Source organism: Capra hircus, chromosome 5 (assembly GCF_001704415.2).
Source record: "Capra hircus breed San Clemente chromosome 5, ASM170441v1, whole genome shotgun sequence".
Taxonomy (NCBI): domain Eukaryota; kingdom Metazoa; phylum Chordata; class Mammalia; order Artiodactyla; family Bovidae; genus Capra; species Capra hircus.
In genome coordinates, this window is record NC_030812.1 from 977,195 (window position 1) to 997,371 (window position 20,177).

The 20,177-nt window shown below is 41.3% G+C and overlaps 1 protein-coding gene across 2 annotated transcripts in view; it reads left to right on the forward strand.

Annotated features, from left to right (window-relative positions):
- Nucleotides 1-20,177, forward strand: part of LGR5 (leucine rich repeat containing G protein-coupled receptor 5) — a 128,602-nt gene that overhangs the window by 76,324 nt on the left and 32,101 nt on the right. For both annotated transcript variants that reach the window (XM_005679712.3, XM_013963635.2), the window contains exons 3-4: nt 527-598; nt 6,294-6,365. In XM_005679712.3, coding sequence (XP_005679769.1) covers nt 527-598; nt 6,294-6,365 — 144 coding nt within the window. The remainder of the gene's footprint in view (nt 1-526; nt 599-6,293; nt 6,366-20,177) is intronic.

The following is a 20,177-nucleotide window of genomic DNA, read 5'->3' on the forward strand; positions in this document are numbered from 1 at the left end:
GTCTGTTTCTGTTTTGAATAGTATAGAAGTTCCTTAAAAAACTAAAAATAGAGCTACCATATGATCCTGCAATTCCACTTCTGGGTGTATATCCCAAGAAAAACATAATTCAAAAAGATACATGCATCCCTATGTTCACAGCAGCAATATTTACAATAGCCGAGACATAGAAGCAACCTGACTGTCCACTGACAGACGAATGGATAGAGAGGTTTATACATAGCTTATACATAGTATAGCTTATACATAGTGTAATAGTATACATAGTATAGTGTAGCATATACATAGTATAAGCGATTATATGATTTATTGTAAAATAGGTAATTGATTATATTTCTTCTTTTGCCTGCTTTTTGATGAGAGATTTACAGAAATTTTTTGCAAAACATGACAAAACAAGGTTCTCTAGAGTTGCTTTTGGCATTTATGGTCTAAACATAATCGTATTGCATTTTTTAACAGCTAAATGAATTCCATAAGAAGAGAACCATACTTACTCTCTATCCTCTCTGCTTGAAACCCACAGACGTCTTGCTGGAAACGCTCTGACGTACATTCCCAAGGGAGCATTTGCTGGCCTTTACAGTCTTAAAGTTCTGTAAGTAAACCGAGTATTGTTTGTTATAGTTCTGACTTTAGTGTCAAGTGGGTGCTAATTAATTTGTAAGGACTGAGTTCCTCTAATAAACCATTTAGAGCTATGGGATAATTTATCTAAATTCTAGTCTGTCTTCATTGGTATCATAGAACCATGTATCTGGCTGGGTTCATGTGTTAAAAAACCTCATCTCTCCTTTTCTTACCTTAATATCAAAAATGTATTTGCCCCTAAATAACCAGCTTATCAGCTCCAACTTGTGAAAGAGTATTTCCCTTTCTTTTTTGTGCTATGAAGGCAGTATCATGACTGTTTCTTTTTTCCAATTTAGCCTCAATTCCCTGTTGTCTGTGGTGGGATTTGCCCTCAAGGGCCTCTTGAAGTACTAAAAAACAGATGCTCACCTCAGCATGTGATGGAACTTTGAGATAGGCTGGGTGTTCTCTGTGGTATTTCAGTCCTATCTTGTAAAAGAGAGAGGATTATTTTGATATTACTCTTGTCAATAAGAAGCATTCATTTGTGAGACTCTCCATGCTCATTTGTGAGAATGTAATATGTCTTGGCATGTTATCTTTATTTTAATAAAAGTTATTTCCTTCTTTCCCATAAAATATAAAGTAAGCATATTCTGTTACGTCTTAACTGTAGATTTTAGTCTAGTATCCATTTAGACCTCTACTCTCATTTCCCTGTTCTTGGACGGAATAACTTCTGATCATGTATTTTTCTCATATCCAACCATCTTCATTAAAAACCGAGGCAAGCATCTGACTCTTTCGTAGAAAGACCTTCTAAGATAGTCACATCTGAGCATCACATATACAATGATACATATATCCCCTTATTATAAATTACTTCTATTTCTCCTTTATAATGCAGTTAAAGCAGTATATTATGTTGATTCTTTTCCTTTAAAATGATGTGTGTAGATAGCTCTATTTTTATGAACTTTATCTTAACATAACAGATGAAGCATTACAAAATATTTGGTTTTAACGGGAAAATTGGGTCCAATAAGGTTGCAAACCACAATGCTAGAGGTAAAATGCTGAGCAAAGCAGCTATAAAGTCCAAAAGTCATTGGAAGAAAGAAATAATTGACTATACTGAGGCATGGTGAGAAAGGTAACATCTCGGGCCCTGACCAATATAAGGAAGGTAAAAAGAAGGGCAGCTGGTAAAAGGAGGAGAAAGATAGTAGTGATTCAGTCCTGCTGCTGCTGCTGCTGCTGAGTCGCCTCAGTCGTGTCCGACTCTGTGCAGCCCCATAGATGGCAGCCCACCAGGCTCCCCCGTCCCTGGGGTTCTCCAGGCAAGAACACTGGAGTGGGTTGCCATTTCCTTCTCCTAGAAGATGGGAAATGAAGACCCCAACAACCCTTCTTGGTGAGAGCTGTTTTATATCAGAAATCTTATTATTGTGAGCTCTGGAAGATCATTAAAATTTAAGATGACTATTCCTGTAAATATAGGTCTTCATAAAAATTAATTATTGGTTTGGTATTGCAAAATACCCAGTCACGTGGAATTCTGAACCAGGCTCCCCTCAACAAAGGCTCATTCTCTTGTGTAAGCCATTCAGTCAAGCAATGGCTTGTCCTCTTTTGCCACCAGCACCAGAACCAAAGCCACATGGACGGAATGGATGAAACTAGCCAGCGGAGTGTCACGACTACCCAGAGTTCTCTCATTCCAAAAAAAGAGCCTGGAAACTACTTGATATCTAAACACGGGGCAAGTAGGCAGAGAGAATACCTAAGGATCAAGCCAGTATTACAGAGTACCCTTTCAACATATAACTTCATCTCTCTTACATCTCTGTACCTGTACCTGATCTTATTTAGTGCTGTTGGCCAAAAAGAAGATAATTTATTGTTCAAGTAGTTTGGGGACGCTATAATGTAATTGTGAATATTTTAAAACTCCTAGGGGAAAGAAATTAAGAAAATATGAGGTCATCCTTTGTCTCTAGAGAAAGTGTTTCATTTTCTTTTCTTACCCATATGTGAATGATAAAAATGAAGTTGTAAGTACCTAAGCCGTCACTCAGTTCATGGTAAATTCTGCTTATACTGACTGTGCTGAATAAAGGATTATTTATAAAAGAAATCAGCAGCTGTGTTGTGAATGCACTCTGTTTTAATTGTACTCCATAGTGCTATAAACCCTTTGTTTTGTCTCCCACTGGAATATCTTAAACAAAAACAGAATTTTCTAATTAGCTCACTGGAGACTTGTAAGTCTATAATGAAGATAATTTATTTTTGTTTTGTCATTTGAAAGTAATTAAACAAAAGTTATTTATTTAGGGAGAGATCAGAACTTAAGTGATTTTTTAAAATTGTATTTTTGGTGTTTTACTGATAGATATGGTAGAAAATTAAATTGCAGGGAGGTGGCTCAGGGTAGCTTTAAAAGTCATCATTAGTAAAGTTTGTTTAAGTTCCATTTTCTGAAGTCAAATATATAAAACTACCAAGAAAGTTTGCAACTATTCAGTGAAGAAAAGCTGTTTAAATATCTCTTACCCTCTACTCCAATTTTCCAATATTTTAGAAAGACAACAGTATAAAACTTTCAGTATTTGGTTAGCAAAGCATAGGAGGACAATTCAATACATACTTTGAGCCAGTAACATTTTACCTACAAAGCTTAGACATCATTTAATTCCATTATCTGTATCTTATCATTTAAATTTATCACACAATTAATGAGGCATTTAGAAAACATTTTTGTCAAGTTAAAATTATATCATATATTAAAACTGCTTGGAAAGGTATAAAATAACATAGAAATGTAAACTTTTAATATTTAGGTAAATTATGCAAAGTACAGCATTTGAGCTACAGTTTTCCCAATTCTCTAATCAGTAATTAAAGTGTGAGGTTTCTCTAAATCTTGACCTTGTTCTTAAAGAACCAATATATTTTGAGACTTTTGATTTATGAAATGTTAATTGAATGCAAGATTAAAATAATGAAATTACTTGTTTAAAACTACTAGATTACAAGTGACAGAATTATATTTCTTAGAAAACTGAATTTCAGTCCCAGTGAGAAAAGCATACATTTTATGATCTCCAAATGGCTCAGATGGTAAAGAATCCGCCTGCAATGCAGGAGACCTGGGTTCGATCCCTGGGTTGGGAAGATCCCCTGGAGGAGGGCATGGCAACCCACTCCAGTATTCTTGCCTGGAGAATTCCCATGGACAGAGGAGCCTGGCGGGCTACAGTCCATGGGGTCACAAAGAGTGTGACACGACTGAGTGACTAAGCACAGCAAATATTTTTCACCTCTTATTCGATATGAGCTTACATTTGCATATATGAAAAAGTGAGTGTTAGTTGCTCAGCTGTGTCTGACTCTGCAATCTCATGGACTGTAGCCCACCAAGTTCCTCTGTCCATGGAATTTTCCAGGCAAGGTTACTGGAGTGGGTTGCCATTCCCTTCTCCAGGGGGTCTTCCTGACCCAGGGAGTGAACCCGGGCCTCCTGGACTGCCTGCAGATTCTTTACCGTGCAAGCTACTAGGGAAGCCCTAGCATATATGAAAGTATAATAAATGCCCTCATATTTTAACCTTCAAACACCTTATCAATCAGATGATATCATTCTATTCCCATTGTACAGATTTTTAAAAAAAAACCACCAAGAATCAAGAAAGTTAAATGGTTTGTTTGCCAAGACTCAGAACTAGACCTCATCTCCAAGCTCAAGACAGCCTCAAGTTCAGGTGAACATATTCTTAGAAATATTTAGCAGAGTAGAGGGTGGTTCTTTGTGTGCGGTGCCTTTGCCTCGCAGCACCAACGTCATCTGGGAGTTTGTTGGAAATGAAAATTCCCTGGCCCGTACCCAAACCTACTGAACTAGGAACTTTGAGGGTGGGGGCCCAGCAAACTGTTCCAACAAGTCTTCAATGAATTCTGATGACCCCTAAATTTGAGAACCACAGGCATAGAAGTTTTTTTATTGGTCAATTTTCTCATTAATTAAAATGTTACATCCAGTACAGCCTCACTGTATCATTAGTCTGGAGAAGAGGTTTAACAATTCACACAAAAAGGGCCAACTTTATTGAATGTTTACCAGGCAGCAGGTATTGTTCTATGTACTTTCACTTATTAGATCATCACAATAAGCCCTGGGGGTGGGTATTATTACCGATCACTGAGATGTGGAGAGATTGAATGATTTCCCCGAGGCCATGGGGCTACTGGCAGGGAAGAGGTAGTCAGATCCAAGAACCCAGCCTCTTAATCATACTGTATAAGGCGTACAACCCGAGAATGTATACATTTACTCCTCAAGAGAATGCTGCAAGAGCCAGTGGAAAGTATATCAGGCTTTGGAGTCAGAGTGCCTGAAAAATTAGTGTCATAAAGGTTTATGAATAAGCTAGCAGGGTATGACATGTAATGAAAATTCTTTCCATGCTGTTTCCCACTAGCAGTGATACATTTCACTTCCTTGTTGCCAGGTGTTTCCATTCTGTAGTCCCCGTGTTCTGGAAAGAACTATTGCAATAGTTCAGAAGTACAATAGTTCACAAAACATTTAATTTATATCAAAATATGACATGTAAGAAGGAGGAATATCTTTAATAGTCTCCTACTGTTATCCTTCCCTGGTAGCTCAGCTGGTAAAGAATCCGCCTTCAGTGCAGGAGAACCAGTTTGATTCCTGGGTTGGGACGTTCCCCTGAAGAAGGAATAGGCTACTCACTCCAGTATTCTTAGCCTTCCCTGGTGACTCAGATGGTAAAGAATCTGCCAGCAATGAGGGAGACCTAAGTTCAGTCCCTGGGTTGGGAAGATCCCCTGGAGGAGGGCATGGCAACCCACTCCAGTACTCCTGCCTGGAGAATCCCCATGGTCAGAGGAGCCTGGCAGGCTACAGGCCAGGGGGTCACAAACAGTCAGACACGACTGAGCAACAAAGCACACTGTTATCCTTACTTCTGTCTTGTCTAATCTATTTGTCACCATGGTGATCCATTAGAAACATGAATAAGATCACATCATTTCCACTCACGTAAACCCTTCAAGGAGAGTTTCTCACTGTGACTCCTTCCCGAGACAGCCTTAGCTTGGCCCCAGTCTCTTGTGCTCACTTATCCCTCCTGGTCACACTGGTCCTTGCTACTCCTTTAATGAGTCAAGCAAGCTCCAGCCTCAGGGCCTTTGCACTTGCTCTTCTCGCTTCCTCAGTAACTTCTCAGATGTTCAAATGTTTTGCTCCCTGACACCATTCTGGTATCTCCTGAAAAATCACCTCCTCAGAGAGATCTTCTCTTGACACCTTTCAAATTAAACCCTCACCCCCTTGTCACCATCTTTGCCAAATCCATGGTGCTCGCTTTATACACGTATATACGCTTATAGCACGTATACTAAGATTGGCCCAATACAGAGAAGATTAGCATGGCCTGTGCGCAAGGATGATGCCCAAATCCATGTTTTGTTCTCTGTGTGTGGCATCTGTCACTTGCCTCAAGTAATATACTCGTTTGTTAATTTTTAATTACCTGTCTCTCCACATAGGACTTAAAGCTCCCACAGGCCAAGGTTTTGTCTGATGCTCTGCTGTTTCCCTGACACCTAGAACAGTACCTGACATTGTTATGCCAGATTTTGTTAATTATTACTAGCTGTCATTAATGATTGTCTCCATTTGTTTTGATGTGCAGTATGCTACAGAACAATCACCTAAGACAGGTGCCCACAGAGGCGCTACAGAACCTGCGAAGCCTTCAGTCCCTGTAAGTATAGTTGAAATTCCAGCATGTTCTCTGGGTCAGTTTGGGAAGGAGCACTGAAATGTCCAACTGGCCATTTTAGTAAATTCCTTGGCTGGGGGCTGTGCTTAAATAAGCTGCAAGTGAGGCTTTCCATTAGAGCAACAACGAAATTGTTCTTTGCACCCTCATTAAACAATATATATGGAAAACACCCGTGTTGGAGTTTGGGGTTTCAGGGCAGAGACTTAATCAGAAGACCTGAAATGAAAAGCCTGTTGTATATGTTGGTATCAGGGCTTCCCAGGTGGCTCAGTGGTAAAGAATCCTCTTGCCAATGCAGGAGACACAAGAGACACAGGTTTGATCCCTGGGTCAGGAAGCTCTCCTGCAAGAAGAAATGCCAACCCACTCCAGTATTCTTGCCTGGAAAACCCCATGGACAGAGGAGCCTGGCAGGCTCAGTCCGTTGGATGGCAAAGAGTCAGACACGACTGAGTGACTGAACACACTCACATATGTTGGTATCCCCCCCTCTATACAATATTTTAGTTTCTGAATTCAAATCAGGAATGATACGTTCTCCTTTTATTTAGAAAAATGAGAGTCAAAATCTAGACCGCTTGGCATCATCCATTTATTCTGTGTTTAGATTATCAGAGCTGCCCTGTAATGCAATTTTGCTGAGTCGAATAAAGGCTTAATTTTTTTTAAGTTTATTTTTAATTGATTGATTGCTTTACACCATTGGTTTGATTTCTGTCACACAACTAACCACAGGCGTACTTTTGTCCCCTCACTCTTGAATCTCCATCCTTAATTTTTTCAGTTCTGTGTGTGCATCAGGGGGCCTCAATTCAGGAGGCTACGATCTAATGGTATGTCTTAAGATCATACCAGGTAGGTCTCCAAACCAGAGCGTACTCACCACCCCACACAGGGAGACAGACTAACTCAGAGAGTCCCACGGAAAACCACACACACCCAGATTCACACACCACACACAGGCACAGTGACCCACACCGCAGTGGTGCTGGTGGTCCTTAGTGTGAATCCACAAGTTTCCCGTCAGGAGTTTCCACCCTCCTCTGATTTAAAGCCTCTGAATGAACAAAAATTGGTTATTCCTCACGGATAGAACTTTCTTACCAGCTAGATGTTTTGGAGCTTGAGTTATAAGCAATTGTTTACAGTGACTGTTTGACAACACTGTACCATGAGTACCTGATCAGTCAATGTCCACCTCATCAGAATGTATGTGTTTACAACATATTGCATGATTTCCAGTATCCACATGTATAATATATGCTTTCATCTTACTTACACTGAAGGTCCTCATCTGTCAAACAATACTGATTTCTGGTCTAGAAGGATGAGGGAAATAAATGTATAAAAAAAAGACGAATATTGCAGACTTGAGTTGAACATCATGGTAAAGAATCCACTGGTTAATAATTATACATAGTTTGCTTAATGCCTTTTACCAAGGTGACTCAAGAGAAGGAGGAACATAAGATGACTCTCTGTTCCTTTGATCTCTTTTTTTAACGAAAGTAAATCTGTGCTGGAGACCATTTTAAGCTTTTGATTCCAGTCGAACAAAGTGACTTCCTAGGTTTTCACCAGCCTAGAGATAAACAAGCCCACAAGAGCCCCTTTGTGGCGTTTTCAGGAGCTCTGTGGTGACATCACTGTATCACCCCCTTCTGTTGCACAAGCCTCTTCCTGAAGGAAAGAAGCAGCCAGAGCAGCTGAGTGCTGGAGCTGGTTGTCTGTGTCAGGGCACAGGGCCTAGTGGTGAATTGGAAAGCGAGATCATGGCAGAGGCCAACAGGAACTTTAAACAGCTGTGAGGCAGGCAGAAGATGGGAGGATAAGGGTTTGTAACCAAAAGCCACCATCAGCTGAAAGAAGACCACAAACAGAATACACACCGAAGTGAACTCTTTGAGAAAGTGAGAACCATGAATCTTTTGTTCATTCGAACTGCGCGGTGCCTCTCTGATCAAGGTGTTCAGATTTAGTTTCTTACCGTCTAGCCATTTACTGTTCACCAGGTGTCTCTTGCACTTGGTGTCCAGTTCACAAAAACAATGGCGTTTGAAACCTTGTAAGTATGTGTTCCCTGTGAAAAAGCCGAGGGTTAACTTTCTAGTGGGATGTTGGCACATCCAAACTGAGGCATGGAGATGGATGGTTGGTCCCCAGTGCACGCTGGATTGTACCGCCGGTTATGTGCTGTTTGTCCCGGGTCCCCTTGCCCAGCACACAACAGACCATGGAGGTGTTGGATGTTGGCAGTGTGTGCTATTATGACACTTGTCTCACAGTTTTTGTAATACTTTGATACAAGCATTAAGATTGGACAGAAGAGCATTATGAACTTTAACCACCAGCCACACAGACACGATACTGAACCAACCAAAGGCGTCCCTTACCCACTTTGGAGATTTGGGCTACTATGAGCTGTTTTAAAGCTTTACTATTACCCCAGAGGCAAGATGGTCTTTTGTTGTTGTTGTTTTTAAAATTTATTTATTTTTTAATCGAAGGATAATTGCTTTGCAGAATTTTGTGGGTGTTTTAATAATATTTCTCCTGCTTCTTTCAAGCAGGAGAAAATAGAAACGGTTCGCATCAAATGGTCATTACAAACATGCATTCCTTGTCCACTGGCCATTCGTCTGCCATGCATACGTCAGCCTCCATGCTCCATTAGCTCATCCATGACAGCTGGCAGGCTTCCATTCAGCTACCTGTCTAGCTTTTCTTGGACTACTGTCAACCCTTAGACCTCCACTTACATGTTTTTAAAACTATTTATTTATTTGGCCCCGATCTTCACTGTGGCAGTCGAACTCTTTGTTGCAACATGTGGGATCTAGTTCCTTGACCAGAGATTGAACCCAGCGCCTCTGCACGGGAGCATGGAGTCTTAGCCACAGGACCACCAGGGAGGTCCTGCTCACCTTTTTCTAATAGTTCCTTTTTTCTCTCTCTTGAATTCACTCCATTTTTATCCACTTTATTATTTTCCTTGTTATTCATTCACTCTCGAAGAAGCACTCTGCACTTCCCAGGGGCTGGGAATGCATCACCCCTGTGCATTCCTGGCTTTGAAACTTCTGAAGTGAATTGTTGATTTTTGCTGCAGTGAAGAATTATCTGGAGAGTCTGAGAGCCTACGGCTCACCCCAGAGCAATTAAAATCAGACCCTCTGTAGGAGACCCAAACATTAGTGATTTCTAACCGGTTTAATGATATAGTTAAGTGGTTCTTAAGTGAGTATTGGGGAAAATGAGTGTCCTGAGATGATTTGCAAATATCCTCCTGAACTCTTTTCAAATCTGAAATAATAACAAAGCCCATATTTTGCATTCCAGTAAAGAATCCACCTGCCAATTCAGGTAGACATAAGAGACATGGGTTTGGTCCCTGGATCAGGAAGATCCCGTGGAGAAGGGTATGGCAACCCACTCCAGTATTCTTGCCTGGAGAATCCCATGGACAGAGGAGTCTGGAGAGCTGCAGTCCACAGGTTTGCACAGAATCGGATGTGACTAAAGCAACTTAGCACTCGCACACACGCAGGTCCACACACAGCACACAGGGGCTAATATAGGGCTTTGCAGGTGGCGCTAGTGGTGAAGAACCCACTGGCCAGTGCAGGAGACAGCAGAGACTTCAGTCTTCAGGTCACGAAGATTCCCCTGGAGGAGGGCATGGCAACCCACTCCAGTACTCTTGCCTGGAGAATCCCATGGACAGAGGAGCCAGGAGGGCTACAGTCCATGGGGTCACAAGGAGTCAGACACCACTGAAGCGACTTAGCATGCACGCCCGCATGAACTAATGTGAAATGAAAGTCAAGAGCCTTTCATTCACAAAGTTGGCTTGTTTGTGCTTATTTGAGATAGCTCAATCTCCCTATTTAGTCCTACTGACAGTCTGGGGTAGATGAAGGAGGAGGCCACATGCGTATTACCCTGCTCTCAAATGTACCCATAGAACAGCAGCATCAGCACCTCCCACGTAGACTTGGCTTCACTGAATGAACTTGAGAAACTTGATATACGTGGAAACTGGTAACCTACTGCGAGGAAGAAACAAATTGTACTCATGTTTCAAGGGATGTGATTTTCACTGGTTCCATGTTAACAACAAATAGTTTGCGTTGTTCACAATGAGAACACATAGGTACGTTTGTGTTCTTTGAGCTCTCCTGATGCTTACAAACTGTTCAGCTAAAGAGTAAGAGGGCAAGTCCGTGTACCCGAGCCCAGCAGCCCGGAGCCTGCCTCTGTATAATACGTACCTTGTACACTAGCTTTCTGACATGGCAGTGACTGCCCAGACACCAGTTGGACTTTTTTGTAATGTAATCAAATATAACTTAATTTCCTTTCTGTTTTTTGGAAAGGAATAGGAAATGTAATCAGAATTCACAGTGAACTGGATTTCACCAAGAAACGTTTGGCATTACAGTTACTGGAGGACTAGGATCAGATTACAGTGAGTTGATGGAATCTCAAAACTTAACCCTCCCACGTCCTCACATATATTGTTAAAAAAGAGATCACTGAAAAAACAGAAAATCATTGCTTCATTGGCTGACAGCCATTAATAATATTCAAGCATCCCCCTGTCATTAGTGGAAGTTCAGGGTGATCAAAGACAATGACATATTCATGTCTGTCCGGCTAATATTCAATAGTATTAAGTACTATGCTATTTAATATATGTTGATTTTCATGCCAACTCTGCAATAGCGAAACTAATTGTGGAAAATGCACAATTGTAAAAATCATGAGCTGGTAAATAGAAAATGAAAGGAGAATTAAACATGTCTTTAATATTGTCTCTACTCTCCAATTAGCTGATAATCATCTTTAGAGTACAGACATTATTTTAAGACCTGAGAAGAGTATCTAACTCTTGCTGGAATATGAGCTGCCTGAGCATCTCACTGTGACAGTGCCTTAAGGGCTGTAGACACCCTCCTCCTTGAACCCTGTGAAACATCAGTAACTTCCCCTTGACTCTTCAGAGTAGGGTTTTGCTACTAAGAATCCAAAAAGAGTCAGCAGCAAGAGGAGGAGGTGAGGAAGAAGAGGCAGGGCTCACAGTGCTGAGCAGAAAGGAAGGCAAGCCTAGAAGCAGCAGCAGATCCCCCAGTCAACAGCCAGGAGCCTCTTGGGTTTCAGCCTGAGGATAAAGGAAGTAACAGAAGACAGCGGGGTGTAAACAGATGAAAAGAAAGCAAAGGGAGGTAACCAAGGGGATAAGATTAAAAGATCAAAAGGGTTAAAAAAAAAAAAAAAGCAATGGTTTTAGTATCAGTGACATTATTCCTTCCACTAAAATAGTGTCCAGAAAGAAATTTTAAGCTTACATAATTAAAATCCCCCATGGTCTTGGTTTCATTTTTCACAAGGCCAGTACATTAGGTCTGTCTTGGGATGGAGGAGCACTGGGAAGTTCTGGAGACTAAGACTTTTGACTGTTGAGCTATCTGGAGTTCATTTCACACACCACATGCAAACCAGCACCCAGTGAATTGTTCTGAGGAGAATGGGTTTTGCCTTGTCCCCCTCCTCCCATTTAAACACTGGGAGAGGGGACTGCCCTGGTGGCACAGTGATTAAGACCTCACGCTTTCAAGGCAAGGGTGCAGGTTCAAGCCCTGGTTGGGGGAACTAGGATCCCACATGCCACGAAGTCAAGAAAAGCACACATTAGGAGAAAATTATTTTCAAAGGCAAAGCCCTTCTCCACAGAAAGAGGGAGCTCAAATTGGAGCCTCAGAATCAGATGAAAAACAAAAGCAAAATGTGAGCACTTTAAGCAAGACCCGAGGTGTGAAATACTATGATAACTGCTATTACAGGTTATCTACCAGTTCTATAAGGCACAGATTTGACAATCATATCAGACAGGTAAATAACTAAAAGAGAACATAGATGTTATGGAATGAGAAGTAAAATCAGCTCTTTCATCTCGTGGTGTCACATAAAGTTTAGCTTTGAAAAGTAGGTTGGACTAGCGAGAAGCTGAAAGGATGCCGACTCTGGGAAGGCACACTGTGAATGGGGCGGAGTGTCCCCTTTTCTGGAATAATGGGGGCTGGATGAATTGTGAAAAGGCACATAAGAAGCAGTAAAGTTTAGGAACAAGACAAAGATAGAACCAGAAATGCTCAAAAGCTGTTCATATTTATTCAAATTCTTACCTGCATCATCTCACTTCACCCTAAAATCAACCTCATGAGACAGGATCTGAGGTCACCCCTTCCTTAGTGATGAGGGAGGAGAAAGCTCAGAGGTGTTACTGAGCCTCCTGAAGGTCATTTGTCTTCTAACGGAGTCAGGCTACAGGGGAGTATGGGGTAAGACCTCTGCCCTTTCTACCTCGAAAGTCTTGCTATTTCATCACTATTCTGTCCTGTCTTCCTAAGAGAATCCCCTGCAGGGAATGAGCACACGACAAAACGTGCTAACAAGAGGGCAAGGAGCCTGATGGGGACACACAGTCGCTTAGGCGTGTGGCTGCGGAGGTTCAGGAAAGAAACCCATAAATTGATGATGGGAAGAGAACAATATTGATTCATGCGTGGGCCAGTCAGAGCTTTCTCAGTATTTTCCTGAGCATTTGGTTGTCCGTTCCCTCATTACCTGGGAGGTGGAACTTGTCTCCACTTTCCTGATGAAGGAAACCATAGGTGAGAAAGGGAAACTTGTCCTTACTGCGAAGGGAAAAGTTGATTAGACAAAGACAAGAGGGAAGAACTTTCCAGCAAAGGGAACAACGTGTGCAAAACTTTGTAGTGCGGGTGTGGGGAGAGGGGAACTGGTCCACTGAGAATGAGAGACAAGATTAGCATGGCTGAAGCTGAAACAGCAAGGCAGAAGTGCAACCAGAGCCTGGTGAGGCAGGTGGGGTCCAGACCCCTTGAAAGCACACTGGGACATGTCGTGGATTTTAGACTTTATTATGAAAGCAATGAGAATCCACTGGAAGATTCTGAGCCAGAAAGGGCATGATTGGATCTGTGTTAATGAAATAGTCTAAGAGAGAAAGGAGAAGTTTGTCAGGATGGGGGCAGTAAAGATGGGAAAAAGGAAATGGATTTGAGAAAATTTTAGGTAACATTACCAGTATTTGCTAATGAATTGACTATGAGGAATGAAGGAGAAAGAGACGTAGAAGATGTTTCCTAACTTTCTGATTTCTGTAATCACGTGTTTGATGAAGCTTATCACTGAGATAAGAAATGCTAGTCGAGGACTATATTTGAGGAGATGAGTTTGGTCTCGAACATTTTCAAGACCAGATGTCTTATCTGAAGAGGAACAACTCGGAGACGTCACATAGGCAGTTTGAAATCCAGACCTGGATCTCAAAGAGAAGTGAAATTTAAGTTAGGTCCTTCTACCATGCATTTCCTGTTACCTAATACTTTATTGTAGTGATTCGATTGACTACTCTTTAGAAAATATGCTCCATAAAGACTGCAACATGTCTGCCTGCTTTATTGCCAGATCTCCAGCACCACACACTGTACCTGCAAAGGAAGTCCCCATGAAATATTTGCTGAACTGAGCCAACACCTCAAACTCTAAGTGATGTTCTAAACAGCTGCTCAGGCTCAGCTGATTCCCCACTTTGGCTGTGGCCTGCACTCACTGGTCTCCCTGGCTCCCAACTCATACCTCTGTACTCTGGTTTTCCTGCTGCCCTTCCCGAGCTGTACATCCCACTGTTTCCTTGAAGGGTTTAGAAGTTGATCTACAAGATTCAGCGTTTCTGTTGTTTTAACCCCACTGCAAGAACTCCCTACTTCAAGAGAAGGGTTCAGAGAAGAGTAATAAAATTCTCAGGTTGGGGAGATTTGGATAGGCAGGAGTAGAAGTTGTTTCTGAAGACAAGGTTCAGAAGCACTGTGGGGAGCTTCCCTGGTGGCTCAGTGGTGAAGAATCCACCTGCCAACGCAGGAGACGTGAGTTCAGTCCCTGGTCCAGGAGGATCCCACGTACTGCCGAGCAACTAACCCGTGCTCCACAACTGCCGAGCCTGCGCTCTTGAGCCCAGAACCGCAACCACTGAGCTCACGTGCTGAAACGACCGCAGCCCGCATGCCCTGGAGCCCATGCTCCACAACGGGAGAAGGCACCGCTCTCCTCAACCAAGGGGAAGCCCGCACAGCAATGAGAGCCAGCACAGCCAAAAATAAATAAGGACGGAGCTGAGGAAGGGCTTGAATGGGACACAGAAATAAGAAAAAACTTGGGCTAGATAAGGTGGATACGCTCTGAATATCAGAACAAAAAACTGGGATTTGAAAGGAATGGCAATGTGGAAGAGCTGTGGGTTCCTAAAACGGGGAAGAGCCCCATTTTAGGGAGACTCATCTGGCAGCAGCCTTCAGGATTAATCAAAGAGATAAGAGATCAAAGGCAAAAGGACCAGCTAGAGGCTATTGCATAATGCAGGTGTGAAGAGATAAGACACTTTACTAGGCAGTGGAATTGAACAATCTTGGAGATGAAGATAAATGGAGAAACCTTGGAGAATGATTGTCTGGAAAGCAATGGGAGATGTGAAGATGACCCCCAGATTTCAGACTCTGCTGATAGCTGGGAGACTAATGATGCCCCTGACAAAAAGGAGGTCTTGGTTTTCTATGGAGAAAAATGAAACGAAAGAAATTAATACTCATGGTGCTTTCGTTCTGGGTCATCTTCCTGTTTAAAAATTCACAGCAGTGGTAACCTCTGAAAACTGAGCTGCTGCTGCAAGAGTACTGGAGTGGGGTGCCATCGCCTTCCCCGGAGAAACTGAGCAGCTGCATGTAAATTGACTTTAAAATATGTTTCTCATTGGGATCTTGTACTTCCCAATGATACCAGAGAGACAGAAGCTTGATTCTGTTAGACACTTCATCTGGTGTGAGATCACTTGTCTCATTCACTTTAGAGACGAGTCAGCTGAATCGTCTCTAAATTATTATACCTCCATAAACCTGTACACCTTCTCTCTCCCCAAGCTGCAGAGATGGAAAAAACCTTTTTACCTTTTCAGAGGTAAGTCTAAAGCAATAATTTTTCTTCCTGGTTTACATTAAGTTTATCAGTAAATAAGATGGAGAATAGAAAGATAGAAGCAGAAATCCCCATGTAAGCAATCATGGTGTTCATATGAATTCATATGCTTAGTATCTCCCTAGGTTATAGATGGTAAATTTCACTAGAAAGTTGAATTCCACATTGTCATCACTTCATAAATGTTAAAAAACAATAACAAAAAGTGACTCATTTGATTACGAAGATTCATATAAATCAATACAATCTATAAGAGTTCATGTGGATAAAATTCTATCTTGATAGTATTATTATCAAAATGGTCTGGCAAATTCGATTCCAATGACCGATTTCTAAGCAGTAAAATTTCACCATAACAAAGACTTGAGGGATTTAGTCAAATTGTGTCATATACAAGCTTAGAACTACATGCTTTTCATTTAGTAGCAAAAGTAGGATAATCATTGAAACTGCTCCCATTTCTTAAAATGTTATAAATGAACTAAATCACTGTGCTAGTTTGACTCCCAGGAATTGTTCAAAGTGGTCTCCTCACAAAATGTACAAGAGAGTTGATCATTTATTTAAAAGAAGAGAAATGCTCGTCCAACTATAAAACAGCTATGTCAAACGCTATGCTTCATAGGTCCGTGTATTGGCAGAGTCCCCATAAGCTGCATTAAAGCTGCAGCTGCAACATTCTTCACACCTTTGCCCTTTTTCCCCTCGAGTCATCCATGTTAATAATTGACAATATTACAGTCATCTCAGATGAGAATTAGCCAAGATCAATGGCTTATCTTTTGACTAACTCTTTCTTCCTTGTAGTTAATGGCTTATCAAAGATATTCTCAAAGATATAAGTTTGTGTTATACACCGGACAAGGTAGCATATACAAGATACATGTAAAGGTCTATTTTCTAGAGAAACAGTAGCTGGAGTGACCTCATCAACTCACTAATCTCTACCATAATGCCATCTATAAAGCAAAAATTCCTTTCAAGAGTGTGGAACAGATTAACATCATGTTCCTTTTAAAAGAGAAAAATTGCAAAAGTAAGCTTTTTTGCATGGAAGCTATAGAGAACTTCAGAGAGAAGGTAAGAAAATAACTTTTTTTTTTGCTTTTTCCTGACATTAAAAATTGATTTTTTTTTCTTGCCCATTACCTCACATAGGCTACATTGATATTGCAGCACTGTGTTCACAGTGAACATGCAGATCTGTTTTGCCTTTCATTTATATAACACTGGCTAACGCTCACCCCTGCACAGTTCCGTCTGCCCAGCTGCCCGGAACACTGAGCCACCATAGCTTCCGTGCCTTCCTTTCTGGTCACATCTACCAAGTCACCCTGTTTGGCCAGGTTACTTATTTAGTTAATGTCCTTCACCCCAGGCCTTCCTCCACCTTTACACACTTCTTTCTAGCACGCATCCTTTCTCACCCCGATGACTGCAACCACCTTGGTCACTTCCTGTCCCCCAGCTCCTCCTGCACCCAGCTACCAGCGTGACCTTCCCACAACACACCCATTATTAGTGTGTCTAGTCTTCTGCAGGCAGCACGACACACCCACCCCAGAGGAATATTTTTACACAGATCTTAAAGAATGCTTGAGGGGGGTGGAGGTGTTGGCAAGACATTTCTCACAGGGAAGTAACCCAGAAACTTCCTGGGACTGAAGTTATCCCAACTCCAAATGCTTACCTTGGATATTCAAAGTTATTGAAGCCCATCAGGCTGAAGTGGATGGTCCTGAGCAGGTGCCAGTGATGAGAAGACATGACCCAGGGCCGTGAGAAACAGCCCCCTGGGCCCAGCAGTTAGTCCAATAAAACCCTTGTAGGCATCTGTGGAGCCCCCGCCCTCCAGTCCTTCCCCTGAGAAGTTGTTTCAACATACACCCAAAGTCAGAACAGATCCATTTCTCATCGGCTGTGGTCCTCTAAGTGACATTGCAAAAGCTCATACTTAATAAAAATTGTGTTCTTGCATCAGATGATATCTTCTTTCTCCTCAGCCGCTTTAGCCTTTGAGGCCTTTTTGGACCTTTGCTAGAGGAACACAAAAGATCTGTGTATCTCCTTTTCTCTGTGAGGGAAGCCTTCCTATAACACCAATCAAAACATGCACTTTAAGGATGTACAGTGAGTGGAAAATCAGCCGTCCTGCCGGTTCACATGACAAAAAAAAAAAAAAAAAGGCAATCTACTATAGAGATATTTGACATTACAAATGATTAAGGCCTTCAGAAAAAAAAAAATAAACTTCAGGAAAGCGGGGAATGATGCCATTTCCTAAATGCGAAACTTTTTCTCACATAAAAAGCCTATCATTTGTAAAGTGATTTACCTCTTACAAAATCCTTCCACATACATTTTTCTCATTTAATTCCCATAATAATTTTGTGACCTGTTATGATACTGCTTTACAGATATGGAAATTGACCCTCAGAGAAATTAATCAGGATGCTCCCTGATCTCAGAATTAATAAGTGACAATCTTGAGTTAAATCTGTGTCTTATTTCTCCTAATTCAGTGCACTTTCCAGTTTCCCATACATTCCTTATGTAGGTGGTTCCATGCGACTTTAAGAAGTAGAATGAAATGTTATTTTATCTATCGTTTTCTGTAAGTTATAACAAATGGTGCATACAATGCGTGTCATTTCCCATATAGTCATTACTTTTCTTTTCTGTTTGTTTTATTTACTTTTTAATTGAAGGATAATTGCTTTACAGAATTTTGCTCTTTTCTATCAAACCTCAACGTGATTCAGCCATAGGTATACATATTCCCCTCCCTTTTGAACCTCCCTCCCATCTCCCGCCCCAACCCACCCCTCAGCAAATTCCCAGTGGCTATCTGTTTTACATATGGTGATGTAAGTTTCCATGGTACTCTCTCCATACGTCTCATACTGCATTTCAAGATCATAATTAAGAGGTTTGTTTGTCGGAAAGAAGATGGGGCCATGTTAAAGTGTTTTATTTCGCTACACCTGCTTGCAGGCTTTATGCTGCTTCTGCCATATTATGAATGGACATTTCAATGCCAAGATCATTGCTAGAAACTTTCTCTGGCGATGTGCCATCTGCCATATGTCATCACTTCTCCTTTGCCTTCAGAGTGAAGATGTACTATTCAGTAATGTAACAGGAACAAAACTATTTGCCCTTTGTGATACTCACACACACACACACACACGTAGTGATAATTACATGTGTATCAGCCTCCAGTGATAATACTGGAGGCTGGAAAGCAAGGGTGACTTCTGTTAAGTCTGTTTGCAGACACCACTTCATTGCTTCTGTTACAAGGGATGAAAGAGTTGTCTGCATGTCTCAGAACTGAAATTTACTGACAGGTGACACTCAAGTAGCCAATGTTTGACTAAGGGAAAATGTGAGTTTCTTCTTTTTTTCTGACTGGTTTCTATGTCAAAGCACAAAGACACCAACTGTTAACCCACTTCAAGAAATAATAATGTAAAGTCATTAAGGGGCTTTATGGTTTACAAAGCCTCGTTGTATCATTTTCTTTGATCATAAAGCCATCCGTTAGGTAGAGCGGCTACCCCCAGTTTATGGATGTGAAAGCTGAGGTCTGTTGCCTTGGTCACGGTCATATAGCTGTTATTTGACTTGGACTCAAAATTTCTCATCCCAAATTTCTTCACTTTTTCAGATTCTGAGATGACTGAACACACACACGCACACATCTCTTGTGACTTGCAGGAAATAGGAATGATGACAAAGAAAGCCTTAAAAAGTGGAGTTACATACATGGTTATTTTTGCTGCTCCTGACATTTCTACATGTGTTGTCATGTACCGCGTGGTGGTGTTTTCCTTAAACTCTAGCACTTCAGTATTGCATTTTTCAAGTATGTGAATGGACAATGTCCAGCTGCCTCTAAAGACCAGGTTGACATAATATGAGCTCTTTGTTTACTCACTGAATAGGCACAACTTGTGCCCTGCCCTGCTTTGTCCACAGTCTTAACCTTGTTCTGTAAGAACCACCTGTACAAGTGGCTGAATAATGAATTCCGCACTCAGATTTGTCTTGAGATCTTCTGTTAAGATTAAATCGGTTACTACCTCTGAGCATGAATAATATACCACTCTCTGAAATAGATTTGGACCACTGCAGCCAGATGGACATGGACTTCAAAACACTACAATGAGAAGGAGTATATTTATGGGGAGCTTCTTAGATGAAGAAACTGCTGAGACAGAGAAACATTTAGTGCCACACTCAGGATGCCAAGTAACAGATCTGGGTGTGTTAGAATTTGGAATATGGACAATTGCCCAGTCCTACTCATTTCGTTTCAAATAGTACATTGCTCTAAGATTATGGTGTGAAAACCAGATTACATCCTTTTTACTGGGGGGAGAAGTGATTCATAAAAGACATTTATCCAGAGAAATGGGCTTTTTAACTTTGGGAACTGATGCCAGAATCACTTGAGATCCTGCAGAAACTTTAGTAGTAACTTAAATATCGAAAAAGAAAAGCCCATGACTCAATGCAGAGAGAGCCTTTTCTGTACATGCTCCCCCTTTGCAATGAACTTGAAGGTCAGTCCTTTTCAGGACTTAGAAGCCACTTGTAGTTTCACCGCATAAGCCACTGGCAATCATCAGACAATATGTCAACAAAAACTCGGAAATTCATAGTATTTAAATAACGTCTTCATGCTTTAATCAGTGCAGTCATTAAGGAGAGTTTACATATGTGCTTTACTCC